This window comes from Vanellus vanellus, assembly GCF_965231255.1.
Source record: "Vanellus vanellus genome assembly, chromosome: 21".
NCBI classification, from domain to species: domain Eukaryota; kingdom Metazoa; phylum Chordata; class Aves; order Charadriiformes; family Charadriidae; genus Vanellus; species Vanellus vanellus.
Genome location: NC_138926.1, coordinates 8950024 through 8965495, shown reverse-complemented (window position 1 = coordinate 8965495; position 15472 = coordinate 8950024). Strand labels below are relative to the sequence as shown.

General features: G+C 59.9%; 1 protein-coding gene across 2 annotated transcripts in view; it reads right to left on the bottom strand.

The window, feature by feature from the left end:
- Nucleotides 1–4002: 4002 nt before the first annotated feature.
- Nucleotides 4003–15472, bottom strand: part of ZBTB16 (zinc finger and BTB domain containing 16) — a 59651-nt gene continuing 48181 nt past the window's right edge. For both annotated transcript variants that reach the window (XM_082493766.1, XM_082493767.1), the window contains exons 5-7: nucleotides 7907–8077; nucleotides 5518–5685; nucleotides 4003–5245 (exon numbers count right to left, since the gene is read on the bottom strand). In XM_082493766.1, the coding sequence (XP_082349892.1) occupies nucleotides 5016–5245; nucleotides 5518–5685; nucleotides 7907–8077 (569 nt within the window). In that variant the 3' untranslated portion in view covers nucleotides 4003–5015. The remainder of the gene's footprint in view (nucleotides 5246–5517; nucleotides 5686–7906; nucleotides 8078–15472) is intronic.

The following is a 15472-nucleotide window of genomic DNA, read 5'->3' as shown; positions in this document are numbered from 1 at the left end:
CAATCCCCCCACTGCCTCTCTCCCCCACCCCCCAAGGTAGAGGCATGAGGCTGCCTCCGGACTGGGGTGGAAAGGACTGCTGCCTGCAGCCCAGAGCTCGGAGTGGAGCCCAAACTGCAAGGAGCAGAGCTGCCCAACATGGTACCCATACTCATTTCAGAGCTGGGGGTATCAGGGGGTCGTGACAAGAAACACCAATGGTGTTTTTGGGGTAGTTCCCGGCCCTGCCATGCTTGCCCAAGACCCTGTAAAGGTACAGCCCACCCTTCACACCAGTAATGTACCTGAGCAACCAGCGCGGGCACCATCCTCAAAAGTGCTGGAGGTGACAGGAGGGCCCATCCCGTGCTCTAGGAGCATCGCTGCGGCCGGTTGGGCTGCGGGCAGTGGGGGAGAGGTGGGTGTTCATAGTCCAGGTCTCCTACACCCACCCCCAAGCACGCTGGCCCTGGGCCAAGGGCCCCGCTCCCTGTCCCAGAGCCGTCACCCGCAGGAAAACTCCCTGCTGAGTGACAGGGGGGCTGAGGACGGGTGGAGTGGGCTCCTGCCAGCACTGGCCCGCGCTAATGCGCTGATGGTCTGTAAGTGGCTGCCTATTGATGAGGTGTCCAGTTAAAGAGTTCGCGAGACACTAAATCAGCCCATTGATCCTGCCGAGATCGATGGTGCTACAGACCTGATCACTGCAGCGGGCAATTAACACCCTCTGGAATGAGCCGCCTTCGTGTAACATCAAACGCTCCGACAGACAAATCCAATGGGCCCATTGACCCGGGTGCACGATGCTGCCCAGCCTGCGCACTCGAGGGGGTGGCAGGACCCCCGAGCCAGCCTCGCCATCCCTTCTCCTGCCCACTGGGACCCTGGACGCCCTCGGGGACCCACTGCGAGATGCTCACCTGAGCCGCCACAGCCCATGGACCACGGCGGTGGCCGCATGGGCGCTCGGTCCTCCGTCCTCGCCTCTGCTAGGAAGCCGTCCCGCGCCCGACCTAACCCCCTCGCGCAGCTCAGTGGTCCTTGACCCCTGGAAGAAGCAGCTGCCCACGCTGGAGGAAGGATCCAGGTTCTCCCTTTGCCCTCTCTCTCGCTGCTTTGGGAAGTGCTGCACACAGGAAAAAGTTCCAGGCATCTCTCCGAGAGGAGCCTGGATTTTCCTCTTTAAAAAAAAAAAAAAAAAAAAAAATCAATAAATCTGAATCTAATCTACTAATAAAGGTTTAATGAGGACATAATGTTGATGGAACAGAACATTGTTGCAGCATAATCGCTCCCAGCTGCTGCGTGAGCATGCAGACAAAGGCCCGGTCCTACGACAATTTCCCCGTTATGATAATAACGCCTTTGTACTGGGCCGAACGCCGGAGAGGGACTTCACCCCCCTTCTGCTGGGGATACTGCAGCCGGCGGGTTGCTCGCAGCAGGACCACCGCTGCTCGCCTGGGCCAGGACCAAAGTTCTCCTCTACTTGCCCAAAGCCCTCCTGGAGGAGCTGTTGTGGGGGCAGGGACCGGGACTGGGACCACAGGGTGGGTTTGCAGCCCCCCAAACCAACTGGGAAGCCTCAGGGCACGGGATGAACCCGGCCCCCACGCCAGCGCATGTGGCAGCCCGGCACACGTCACCCATCCCCGGCAAGAAACACGCGATGCTTTGCACCCCGTGACTCCAACCGCGCCGTAATTAACGATTACCTGCGTGGCAGCACCCGTCGGGCGCGGGCACGGCCGGGCGACGCTGGCAGCACCCGCCTGGCCCTGCCGCGGCACGCCGTACAGTTTGCCGCAGCACAAAAGGAGTGCAGGCGCTGCTGTTAATGTAGTCAGTAAATAAATAAAGGAGGGCTTAAGCTTAGTGTACAGCAATCAGTCGAGAACTACAGGATAATTAACGCAGCGGGGGGCCAGACTACTCTGCAGTCAGGTTTAAATGAACGAGTTCACTTTCATTGAGGCAAACTTGCTCAGCTCCCTGGTGAGCCGTGCAGGCAGCGGTGCAGGCAGCCGCGCAGGCAGCGCGCCGCGGGGCGGGGGATGCGGGTTTGCTCCCCGTCCGTGGGGTCATTGGCATCCCTGGGGCACCGCCATCCATCGAGGCTGGGTTAGGGATGGGACACCCCCCCTCCCCCCCCAGCCCCGGGGGAGCCGAGTGGGCACCCCCAAACTCACCGCCATGGGTCCCCCTGTGGCTCGCCCTGAGCCGGTGGGATGCATCCTTCCTCCTCCTCCTCCCGGCAGGCACAGGCACAGGCACAGGAACAGGAGACGGCAGGCCGAGACAACGGAATTAACTTTATTGGTTGTTTTTTGTTTTCTAACTGCAGATTCAAGGTATACAACTGAACATTGCTATTTTCCTTATGAGACTTATAAATAAAAATACAAAAAATGTTCACTACAAAAAAATCTACCGTTAGTAGGATGTAAAAAATATTCTCTTTGCTATAGAAGGCACGAACTTCACTTAGTGACACATGGAGAGAAAAAAACCTGCAGCAGTATATTCTTCTTTTTTTTTTTTTTTTTGTCTTTTTCTTTTTTTTCCTCTGTCAGAAACACTGAAGTCTTACAAAGAAATGCATCTGAATCTACACAGGACGAAGGCAGATGCGGAGAGCTGCAACTAGGAGACACCACAACTGGTTTTATTTATTTATATTTTTTTTTCTTTTTCTTTATTTTTCAGGAAACTTTTAGCTAACGGCATCTGTGGCTAGAGGACAGAGAGGACTGGCAAGCAGAACCGCAAGGGAGCGAACGGCGAGGGGAGAGGGACAAAGTCGTACAAAAAATAGGAGCCAATAGATACTCTGAGAAAACCAAAGGGGAACTTGGGCACCTTCTGCGCCCGGGCTCAGAGAGGTGCTGAGGTAGACGGAACGAGGACAGCGACGGACCCCAACCACGAGCGGCAACACAGAGCAAGGGGACGGACGGGCGGGCGGGCGGGCGCGCACGACACCGACGACAAGCCAGGGGAGAGGGAGCCCGGGCCCCGCGGGGCGCTTGGTCCTCACTGCTATGATACACATATATATACTTATATATATATGGAGGGGCGGCGGGGGCTGTGCCACGGCTCGCCATGCCACAGCAAACTGATGGAGGGACGCGCGCCTGGGGCACCGCGGCATTGCGCCGGCACCGATCCCAACGCCGTCGCAGCTGGTGGGCTGTGGCACTGAGGGAGGGAGCGAGGGAGAGGGACGGTGGGATGGGAGGGAAGGTTAAAGCAAAAAAAAGCCACATGAGCTCGGCCGTGTGCTCCGCGGCACCGCGGCACCCGTGGCCAGCAGCGCCGGTGCATTGCGGGGAGCTGCCACACACGTGCACCAGAAATTGCAGCAACTTTCCGTATGAAAGAACTGGGTTTCTTTAACATTTTTTCTTTTTTTTTTTTTTTCCTTTTTTCTTTTAATCTTAGGCACAACAATTAAAAAAGCCGTTCTCCACAGTCACATCCCGGATCGTACAACAGCGGCGCCCACCCTGCGCGGAGCAGCAACGCTCCTGCAGGCAGGGGCACACGCGCGTGCAAAGCCGGACCGGGGTGGGAGGCAGGGAGGGATGGAGGATGCTGCATCCGTGTTCTTGCTCGGCACCAGGAGAGGTGAGATGGGCACCCCGCGGCAAGAGGGACCATCAGCGCCCTCCATACCGCATCCTGACACTGTCCCACTCCCCCCCAGGCTCTTTTCCCCCCTTTTCACCCAAATGCAGCAAAATGACAAAAAAAAAAAAAAAGCTGCGGCCACGAGCACCGCGTGGGACGGAAACCGCAGAGCTTGCTTCCACAGCCGCGAAGGTGAAACACAACAAAAACAAACACAAGAGGTAGCTTCAGAACCGGCGCCCTCGGCCCCACAGGGCTGGGCAAAAAAATACCAGTTTTGGTAAGGATAATGCACAACAGGAGGCCGGCAGGGACGCCAATGCCGCGCCGCCCCTCCACCGCCAGCGCCGGGCACACGCCTTCCCGGCCACGCCACCCCCCGTCCCCCCCAAATCAATAAAAGCTCATGAGGTCACAAAAAAACGAGGTAATTTCAAGTAAAATGTGCTAAATGCGGAAATATTCCAAAAGAAAGTTCAACAAAACCAAACGAAAAGCAAAAAAAGCGGCGAGCGAAGCCGCCGGCCACCGGGCACCCCTCACCTGCGGGCTCCTGCAGCTGTGGGCTGGGCAAAACACCATGCTCGGCACCTCCCAGGTGCCCCAAATCAGCAGAACAAAGAGGATCCCCCCCCAGTTCGGAGCGATGCCCCGTACCGGCGGCACCTGCGCTGGCACCCGCATCGACCGTGCATCACCAAATGGGCCGCATCCCCCCGGGAAGGCGGGGAAGGGAAGGGGCAACGCATAGAGAGGTCTTTGGTCAGGGGGAGGGCGGCAGCCCCCCGGCGCCCCCCCAGACCCCGGGCAGCCCGGCGCAGCAGCGCGCCCCGTGCCCAGGTCCCCACCCCAAACACCTTTCTACGGCCGGGTTCCCCCGGGGACGATCTCGTCCTGCAACACGACAGCCCGGGAGCGCGGAGACCCTCCCGAAAGGGGGGCCGAGCCCCATGCCCGAGCCCGGGTCCTCAGCGGGGCATCCACGGTGGGCTCCGTGCGGTGACAGAGGAAACCAGAAATTAAAGCCTTCCCAAAGCACCGGCCGCACGCGCGCTTTCGGGGAAGCGCGTCGTTCCTGTGCGGTCTTCCCGCCAGTGCGGTGGCGATGGAGGGGCCGGCCGGGGAGGCAGTTCCCCGGGGGCTGCGAGGGGCAAAAGCCGCCCTGCAGCGCGGGTGCGAGGGCAGCGGGCGCGTGAGCGGCCGGGGAGGGGGAGCGGATGGGGCTGGGGAAGGGGCCGGTGCATCCCCCCGCCCCGGCGCCAGCCGCAGGATCCGTCCGGCGAGAAGCAAGGAACGAGAACCAAAACCAAACAAGGCCGTGGACGCTGCGGGTTTGGTGTTTTTTTTTTTTTTTTTTGCCCAGTCCTCCGCCACTCAGCCCCGCCGCCCCTGCGCCGCCTCCCTCAGACGTAGCAGAGGTAGAGATAGGTCTTCTCTATCCGCCAGTCGGTGGGGATCTCCTCCGGCTTGTGGCCCTTCATGTGCTTCTGCATGGCGGAGAGGCTGGGGCAGTACTCCAGGCAAATGGTGCACTGGTAGGGGGAAGCGCCGTTGTGGGTCCGAAGGTGTTTGATCATGGCCGAGTAGTCCCGGGAGCGCTGGTGGCACAGCTTGCACTCAAAGGGCTTCTCGCCTGCGGGAGACGGGGGCGTCAGGGGGGGCTCGGGGCCTCCAGGAGATAATTAACTGCCCGGCATCGACGCTGCCGTGGCGGGCACAGCCGATAACCGAGTAATGAACAGCGAAACCGATCTGACTATTGATCCCCTATTTACAATAGCTACGCGCTGGCGCATCCGATGATGCGTTCTCCCCGGCCGCTGCCCCGGTCCACGCTGCCGGCATCTCCGCTGGGGGACCGCCCCGGCACCGCCGGCCTCACCGGAGCCCCCTCGCAGCACCCACCTGTGTGGACCCGGTAGTGGGTCTCCAGCTGGTGCTTGAGGCTGAACTTCTTGCCGCAGCCGTTGCACTCGTAGGGCTTCTCGCCGGTGTGGATGCGCTTGTGGCCCTTCAGCGTGCTCTCGTCCCGGAAGCAGCTGCCGCAGAACTCGCACTCGTAGGGGTGGTCACCTGCAAGCACCCGTGCATGGTGTCAGAGCCGCCACCGTGCCGTGCCAAAACCGGCTCCCCAGCCTGGATTTACCCCCGGCACCCGCCACTGCCGTCCTGGGGGATGGAGCATCCCAGCCGCCCCCGGCATGGCACGCCGGCCCCCGCGCGCAGGGGATGCTCGGGTCTGCAGCAGGGCAAAGAGACCGAGGGCGCCGCGACCCTCCCGTCCCCCATCCCCAATTCCCAGGCTTCTCGCCCGACATCGCTGGCACAGACCCGGCCCCGGGCGTCTCCCGTGCTCCAGACCGGGTGGCTGATAAATGAACTCCGGTTTGGCACCAAAGGCAGAATGATTTGAAGGAAAGGTGAGGGCTCCAGCTACTTATTTATTACAGCCGCGAAGGCAAGGACAATAAAGATAGATTGATCGTCCGAGACTTTGTTCATGAATATTTAAATATTACTGATTTGTCTTGTCACTGTAATTACAATTTCTCTGTGCCGCATATCCTACAAGCACAGTTTATGGTAAAGAATGGCCAACTGTATTTCACTTGTCCTGCTGCAGATGTGCGGAGCTGCCAAGCGTGTAATGTTCCCCGCATTTCATACATTTTCTTCAGCTGTGAAGGCTTAAGTCATCCACAATGACCTACGTTTTTTCATTATCCCCGTGTCAAACTGCACTCGTGCCTGGGCATAAATTGTCCTTCTCGTTATATACTCACATGCTTGTGCTTTCGCTTCCTCTTTAAAATGATATTTTACTCTCTCCCTGTGTGCCGCAGCCGAGACCTGCAGCCCCCTCCCGCAGCTCCGGCTGGGGACCGGAGGAGGAGGAGGAGGGTGCTCAGGATGCCTTCGGACCCCCATCCCAAGGCGAAGCAGGAGGTGCCTCTTGGCAGCTGCGTTTCACCTCCACATGCCCAATCCCAAATTACTGCCTTGCTTTTTGATCCTATACTCAAAGGTAGCGATTTTGTGGCCAGAGGCAGACAGCCTTTCTGCGTGCTCAATTTTTAGGACAAGCCGTGTAAACAGGAGCTGGGGCCCCCGGCATGGTCTGGCCCCGGGGAGGAGCGTGAGCATCCCATGTACGTGCAGGATGAAGCTGCGCAGCACCATCCAACACCCCCAAAGCACCGTCGATCCCGGTGTTTTTTCACAGCCAAAGCAGCAGGGGTTGGGGTGGGACACGCACAGCTCGACCCGCAGCCCAGGTCACCGGATTACCGGCTATAAATAGCTGCAGTGCTGGGCATTAACGTGCTTATCATCAGCGCGCAATTCCCCTTTCCCAAATGGGCACCCCGCGCCTGGGGACACGTGTGGCTCTGGCAGCCGCCGGCCACAGCGGGGACAGAGCGACCCTCCCGGGCTGCGGCATGCCCGTCCCCCCGCAGCCGCTTCCACGTCCCCGCTGGATGCGGGCACGCTGCTTCGCAGGGAAGGAAGAAGGGGCACGCAGTGCTGGGCACGTGCTCTCCTCCCCGCAAGCAGTAACAGTGCAGCCCAGGAGGGCGCATGAGCATCCAGCTCGCCCGCGCGATGGCTGGGCGAGGAGCCCTTGGCCCTGCAGCGACCCACGGCACCGGCCGTGATGCTCAGTGGGGCTGCAAAGCACCGGGCAAACTCCCCTCCCTATTCCCCACTCATCCCCCAATGATTTGCTTTTTCCTGCACCGGGGGGTTTTGTGACCGGACCTGAGCACCGGCACTCACGGCAGCCGGGAGCACCCACTGGGGACGGCGTGGCCGGGACCTGTCCCCGTGCCATCCCCTGGTGCTGGTGGAGGAGCCGAGGACACGGCGCGGGTGCTTTGAGGACACGGCGTCAGGCGGGCAAAGCCCCGCTCCCCTCTCAGCTGGCTGTGCCGGAGCCAAGCCCTGCCCTGGTGGGCTGCGCCGCCGAAGCGGCAGCTACACGTAGCGCAGGTCGCCCTAATCCCATTAGGGCCGAGCACCGGCTGATTATGTGCATCTACCGCCCGTAAGCCGATGAAGCGGGTATGATCACACATCCCCTAAGAAGGTCACATGTCACCTTATACCGGATCAACTTATTACACGCGGCCTTTTTTTTTTTTTCCGTTTCATTTTTCAAATCCAAACAACCTCAATTGCAGCTGCCTCAAACACTTTTAAGACAATTTCACCTTTCTTTTCGGTGTTTTTTTTTTTACGCGTGGGGAAGACACCTGCCCCAGCCCCGAGCACGCTGGCAGCGGTGCCACCGTACCTGTGTGTGAGCGGAGGTGCCTCTTGAGCGCGGTGTGGCTGGGGAAGGTGCGGTTGCACTCACTGCAGATGTAGCTGCGCACCCCGGCGTGCACCTCCATGTGCTGCTGCAGGGCGCTCTGCGTCTGGAACCGCTTGCCGCACAGCAGGCAGAAAACGGCCATGTCCGTACCTGCGGGAGAGGGAGAGAGCTGACTCAGGCACCCCCATCCCACTGGACCACCACCCCACCGAGTGTTCGGGGTGTCCCTGCTCCCACCCTGCAGCAGGGATGCTCCAGCAGCAGGGGGGTCTCCCGAGGGCTGCAGGGCTCTGGGTGCCACTGGGGTCCTGGCAGTGGGACCCCAATCCTGCCACTCCTGGCCCGGCAGGGGGAATGGCGGAGGAGGGCACGGGGGGGTGGGGGTGTGTGTGTGTTTATTGCATTGGAGGCAGCTGGAAGACTCAGCCCAAATGCACGGCAGGTGTCAGGCAATCACCGCATCCCCAGGCACCTGCGAGAGCTGCGGAGCTCCGACCTCTGGGTGCCCAGGGGAAAGGGGACCCCAAGAAACACCCCGCAGAGCCACCCTGGGGAGCACGGGGTTGGGAGGGCGACGTTGCGTGCGATGCCAAGCCCTGATACAAACACAAGCTCCATCCCACCAACCGCGGGTATAAAACTGGCTGCACCAACATGACAGCAAAAGCAGGAGAAAAACCCCAACCTCAGATACTTATACACTGTCAATAAAAATATCAGACCTTTGTGTTATTAAACAATTTGTTTCCGTTTATGCATAGCTGATTGTTCAGAACCTATGAGTCAGTGCAAATTGTATTACGCAGGGAGATTAAGCAAATAAATGCTAGCTTTTTGGAGACATTAAAATGTGAGGACTATGGAAATAAAATTATCTAGAAAATTGTATTAGCAATTCATTAGCAGCAGCAAGATGTTCAAGGTAACCAACGGATCGGCGCTGCCTTTAGGAACAGCAGGGCTGGGGGGGGGCTGCTCACCACGATGCCAAAACCAGCCCAGGGGAACCCGGCGGCGAGGCGGAGTGGCTGGAGGGGAGCCCACCAGGACCACCGCACCGGGGGGCACTCGCCACGTCGGCATTGGCATGGCGGTCCCGCCTGGCATGGAGGCAGGTGCCAGCGAAGGATGCCCCTCCAGCAAGGTGCCGGCAGCATCCTCCCAGCCACCCTGCAGCGCCAGCCCGGGGACCAGCCGGGCGATGGGCATCCTGGAGAGCGTCTCGGTGTGCACCGTCACTCATCACCTGCCCCGGCGTTGTGCCATCATCCGCTGTGGCACAGTGGCACGCCGCGGCCAGCTCTGCCCCGTGGCTCCATGGATGCAGGAGCTGCCAGGAGGGACGCTCGGTCCCCGCCTCAGCGAGGCATGCCGCGGGCTGCCCAGAAACGCTATGAAATCTGCAAAACCCCCCAGAGAAACGGGAATAAAAGCAGCAAGAGAGGCGGCCCTGCATGGGAGCCCTCCGCAGCGATTTAACCCGAGGGGGTGCAGGCTCGCACGCCCCCCACGCAGCTGCGGACAAAACGCTCCTGAGACAAAAAAAAAAAAAAAAATCAAAATAATAATAATAAAAAAGCAGCCAGCCCCAAACGGGCCGTGCGAAGCAAATCCCAAGAGGTATGCGGCCCCGCAGCCCTCGGCGGCCCCGGCGGTGACAGCAGGACGGGTCAAAGGTCCCTGGGGCTGAGCCCCCAGCGCCGCGGCCAGCTGCGGAGCGGAGGCCCCGGCCGGCGGGATGCCGGCCCCGATAAATCTGCCGCCAGCAGCCCCCGCTGGGGCTGGGGACAATGGGCTCCCGCGGGGGCGGAGGGCAGGACAATGCCGCCGGGCCGGCGCGCGGGGCCGTAACAAATCCTCCCTGGCACCGTAGGGCCCTCATTTGTGAAACTAATTGGCCCCCGCTTGAAAAAAAAACGGGCCGACTCCGGCAGCGGCAGCGATGGGGACGAGCTGCCTCGTGCACGCAGGTGGGGATGCACCGGTCTGGCCACAGGGACGGCGCCGGTCCCCCAGGAGCTGGCATCCCCCCGGGTTGCTGCTTGCCAGGACCCGCAAAAGGCCTTTTTTAATTATTATATAATTTTTTTTTTAATACTGTAGTAGGAAACACATAAAAACCCGGAACTGGGAGGCTGCCATGCACCGGCACAGCTTGCGGAGGCACCAGCCGCCCTCCGAGAGCAGAGCATCTGTGGAGTGTGAAGGCTGATGGCAGTCCAGCACGGAGGATGCAGGAGGCAGCCCTGCATCCCTGCAGCGGCACATGGAGGACCGAGGTCAGGCACCGCATGTTTGCAGCCCCGAGGCACTGCCGATGCGGTTCTCTGGCAGCCGAGGACCGCGGCACCGAGCAGGGCCTGCCGGGCACTGTCCCGCTGTGGGCGTTCAATTCGCTTGAATTTAATTTTCTTTTTTTTTAAGCTGCCCATGCAGCGGTGTCCCGTTGTTGGAGAGGGGATGGGATGTGGGAAAAAATGGGAAAGCTGCTGAGAGGGTGCCTGGGGTGGCCGCCGTCCCTGCCGCAGCCGTGCCTTGGCATCACCGGGCTTGCCACGAGGAGAGCTGCCCCGGGCGACGTGGGGACCCAGCCCCGGTGGTACAGCCAGAGCGCATCCCGGGGCTCCCACCCCACGCGCATTCCTCTTCTCCCACCCGGAGCAGCCCCGAGCCAGCCCTCAGCCATCGGAAGAAAAATCACCCCCGATAAAGAAACGCCGCCACCCCAAACCAGTGAGAGACGGACTTATTCATTTCCCTGACGTTTTAATGGTTTCTCCCCTTTTTGCAGGAAGATGATTACAAATTAAGCGGCATTTAAACGCTTTTTACTGTCAACAATTAAAAGGGGTGAAGGCGGGCGAGCAATTCATTCCCCGGGAAACGCAGCGGCGCTCGGCGGGCGCCGCCGGCCCTTCCCTCTACTGTACACCGCACAATGGCCCCGAGCGCGCCATTAATTTTGCAGGACGTTCAGAAGCAAATTAAAATATAAAAAGCCCCCGGGCACAAAGATAGATACTGAGGGAGGGGGCGGCGTAGGTCAAGCTCGCGGAATTAAAGTCTTAGCAACCGGGGAGGTTTAAGCGCAGCCCCGGTGTGCCGCGCTCGGCAGCCACCTTCGCCCATCTTCCCCGTGGTTATGTTTCCCTGCCGGAGCCGGCGCTGGCAGCCGTAACCGTGAACGGCTGTCGGCACTGCCGCAGGGCACGGAGGCAGAAGCCAGAGCAGGCGGGGTTTCGGATGCTCTTGGGGCAGTTTCAAATAGCCGGTGGTCCCAAATCTGGGGTTTTGGGGATGGACGCTTGCTGGAGGGAGGAGGAACCCCATGGCCGCGAGCCCAGAGACGCACATCCCCGTTCTCCGGCGGCTCGCTCCCAAAGCGGCGCGAGCGCCGGGGATGCGAAGACAAGTAAGACGCGACACGCTGTATTCCGGGGTGGTTCCACCCCGGTCCAGCTTGTGGCGAGGGACACCGCAGTCATCACGGCGTCAAGCGTGGCGCCGTCTCCCACCCGCTGCCTCTGCCGCAGGAGGAATTAAAATCCAAACCTGCGCGGCGACGGGCGAGGGAGGCCGGACAGGTCCCCCTCGGAAAGGAGCCGGGTGCGCTCCCGCGCCGCCGGGTTTAGGATGCGGGAGGTGCGCCGGCGGGAGAAAGGCGACACGTCCCCTTTAAAAGGAAATATAATTTACAGTGTGCAGCCAGGCGGCCCATAGTTTCAATCTCGTTTACTATAGAGAAAACTCTGCTAGCTGTTCTCTATCCCACAAATCCGATTTAATCAGACAAGCCAGCCAGCGTGGCTTGAAGTAAAAACGGATAATTAGTAAACAGAGAGCTACTTCAGTGCTTCATTGGCATTCGAGCCGGGCTAGTGTGTCGCATTTAAAATGCAGTCTGATGAAGTTTACAAAATCAAACCATTTGTTACTCCTATTGAAGAGGCTTCAGGCCACTTGCAATTAAATTGGAATTAGTGCTCAGAATGAGATACAGCAAATTCATACTAAAAAGGGATCTGACTTTCAGACATTTGACTTCAAGTTTTTCCCCCTGTGTGTGTGTACACGCGCGTGCGCCGTCCCGCCGGCTCCGTGCGGCCCCCCAGACCCCGCGGCGGTGGCACCGCTGGGCCCAGACCCCCGGTGCAGGCGACCCGGGGGTGCTGCGGCAGCAGGGGAGGGGGGACCGGAGGGGACCGAAGCCACCACGCCGGTGAAGCATCCTCTGCCGAGCCCCAGCTGCGGCACCACGGCTCCAGCACCCGGAGCCAACGTGGGGATGCGCAAACCAAACCGCCCCTCCCCGAACCCTCCTCGTAACGCTGCCATCTTCTCCCCGCCTGTCCTCAGAGCGCTATTACGAGACTCAAAAAACGAGACAGATCTGTCCATCCGTTGCAGTAATGATCGACAGCATCAGACTCCCGTGATCGCAGGCTGCGGAGCGGCACGCCGGCAAGGCTCCGGCGTCGTGGCAGGCACGAGGGCGCAGGCATCAGAGGACGCCGACGCTGCCCGTCGCTGCCTCTCGCCCCCAAACCCTCCACCCCGTGTCCTGCAAGCTCAGGGTCTTCAACCAGCCTCCCTCCTCCTTCAGTCTTTGTAGTGAACGTGATCTCTTACGTGATGCACGTGCCAAAGAGGGGCACTAAAACTGCTGCCGTCCTTATGACCCAGGCAGACGGCTCTGACAGAAGAGCCCAAGGGCCGTTGGCTCTCCCCAGATGAGATTTCAGGGACGTTTGATGTGATTTTGTCAGCGTGTCAAGGGCTCCCTACCAGCCTCCACCTCCCAGACGACGCTGCAGGGCAGGCTGCAGGCGTGCGTGAAAAGCAGCATGAGGGGAAGGCAGCGTTTTTAGCGTCCTCGGGACCATGGAGGCAAGTGGCTGAAACCAGGGCCGGCCCCCTCGCTGCGCGGCCGCAGGTGGGGGCCGGGCAGGCGATGGCCGCCCTGCTCGCTCAACGCGTGCGAGGACAGGATGGAGAGCCGCCAGGGACCGCGGGACTTAAGGACATACTTAAGGCACTGGGCTCAGCTGGGGCTGCCGCCCACGTCCCGCTGGCACCAAGCCGAGGAGGAGGAGGATGGGTGATGAAGGACAGGCAGAAGCGGCGGGCACTGGCACGGCCCCGGGGATGCTGGCCGGTGGCACCGGCACCAAGGGTGCGTTCTGCCCCGGGAGGATGGCGAATGCGCACTGCTCGGGGTAAGAAGATTAACCCACTTTCAGTGTCTGTTTTTGGGATTATTACGAAACCAAAAGCAGCGTTTTCGGTGGCAGCACCGAAGCGGACCCGCGGGGCAGTGCGAAGGAGCCCCTTCCCTGAATGCTGCTGTCGGGACGCACGACGCCGGAACGCACACACGTGGACGCACTGGTCTTTACGGGCGTCATGCTGGGATGGCAGAGCCAGCCCTTCGCCACCCCCGGCCCCTCCGGTGCAGCACCGGCACAAAGGTGCTATTGGGTTGTTTGGTTGGACCCAACAGCCCCTACAACCTTTGCGGTTAAGCAGAGAGAGGTGGAAAAGAATCCCCCAGCGACAAACACACATTTTGTGCCAGAGTCACCAAATCATCCCGGTTTCAAAGGCTGCCTCTGGACTCCACGGCTCAGCTTCTGCACTAATTAACATCTTTATGGAAGCCAACTTCTCCCAAGGGGGCATTTGTTTGATTGTTATTATTTACTCGGAGATAGCGCAGCTTTCTTCCCAACTTTAAGCGACTATGGGAAATTAATTCTTAAAAAGCGGCCAGCGCCGCCTGCTCTTCTGCTGCTGGTTTTCCTGCAGGGGTGGATGCGGCTGCTCTGGCTGCAACAGGAGGGGACGGCATGTCCCTGCCCGGCACTGCCCGCCACCTCTCCACCAGCGCCGAGAGAAACCCCAGTGCTTCAGAGCACGTGTACAACACTGACCTTGCAAGCACAGGGGATTAAACCCCCCCTCAAACCTACGTGCTTCATTTTTCGCTCCCGCAGCGATGCTCGGGGCTGCTTCCCGCCCGGCTGCAGCCCTGGGCTGGGATGCCCGGGGAGGAGGATGCTCCAGGTCCCGGTGCCCGCAGCAACGCAGGGGAGCGGGCAGCAAACCCCGAGCTGCAATGCCGGCACGGGCAGCTCGCGCCCGCTGGGGGTAATTTATTCCGGGGGCCATCTGGACGCGGGGCACAATGCGGTCCCGCATCCCGGTGACCCGACGCATTAGTCACACCCTCCCTGCTCGACCTCTCCGTCTCCCTTGGAGCACAGCGGGACGAGAGCATCCTCCCTCTCGGGGGGCCCTTTGCTCCCCCCGGTCCCATCGGCAGCGCCTTGTCCCCTTCCCCGCATCTCCATCACCGTCACCGTCGTCATCATCATCGTCGTCGTCGCCTGCCTTCATTGCGCTTTTCTGCGATTGCTCAGGCAAGAACGATTACGAGGGAGAGCGAGCAGGGAGGGAAGGAGCCCAGCGACTATTAGCGGCGGCGGCTTTATGGCAACAGGCACACAACTCATTCGTTTCATGTTTCGCGGAATATAAAAGCGCCGAAACATTTTAATTTTAAATTCTTATCATTGAATTTACTGCTTTTCTCTCGCAATGATTTGTGTTGCTTTTTAATTTTTACAGTCTCTACAGAAGCCAGATGCTACCGCCTAGGGCCAAAATAATAAAAACCCGCCGCAGTCGCGAGTTACAGAACAAAAAGGAAACGCGCGGCTGACAGAAGTTAATATCTCAATTTAACAGTGCTGCTCCGCTAATGATCCTTTGATATGTGTTTATTTAGAAAGGTCTGATCTTGACCTTGAAAGCAAACTAAACCGCAAAGTCTTTATGAGAGGAGAGAAAGACTTTATTTATAGACTGGCTTTGCGTCAATCACGGCGGCAGCTGGACCCGCGCTGGGCGAAGCACTGCCTGGCAGCCGCTGGCCCCCGCCGGCGCTCATCGAGGGATGCAGTTTTTTTTGGGGGGGTGCAGATATCGGCTGCCGAGGAGGGCTGCGGCGCGCCCCCACCTCCGGGGGCAGGATGCCGAGCCCACGCACGGAGACCTGCCTGCAAACCCCTTGCCTGTGAAGGATGCTCCCTGGGGGCAGCACCGGGCCAGGCGAGCCCCTGTCACCAGCACAGGGGACAAGCCACCCCCCCCCCTCGCCCCGAGCATCTCCTGCCTGAGCCCCTCTGCCCAGCACCCAGGAAGAGCCGCCTTTGCCCTCCGGCTGCTGCAGCATCCCACTGCACGCTGCCCTCCCTGAACGCGGTCCCCGGGCTCTGGAAGGATGCTCAGCATCACCCACACCGGCACCATCAGGTTTTCCTTCTGAAGAAACTGAGCATCGCGCAAACCTCGCCTTCGGAAACGAAAATTAGATGACCTTTTTTAAGGGCAAACCCCGTTTTACTGCACTTCCACCCCTCGGCTGGGGGAGGCGAGAGCTTCCCAAGCTCCCAACACCACGCGAGCCTGGGAATGCGCTGCAGAGGCTTCGCACCTACGGCGTGCTGTGCTTTCAAGGCTAACTTGTATTGTTTTTATGTCAAA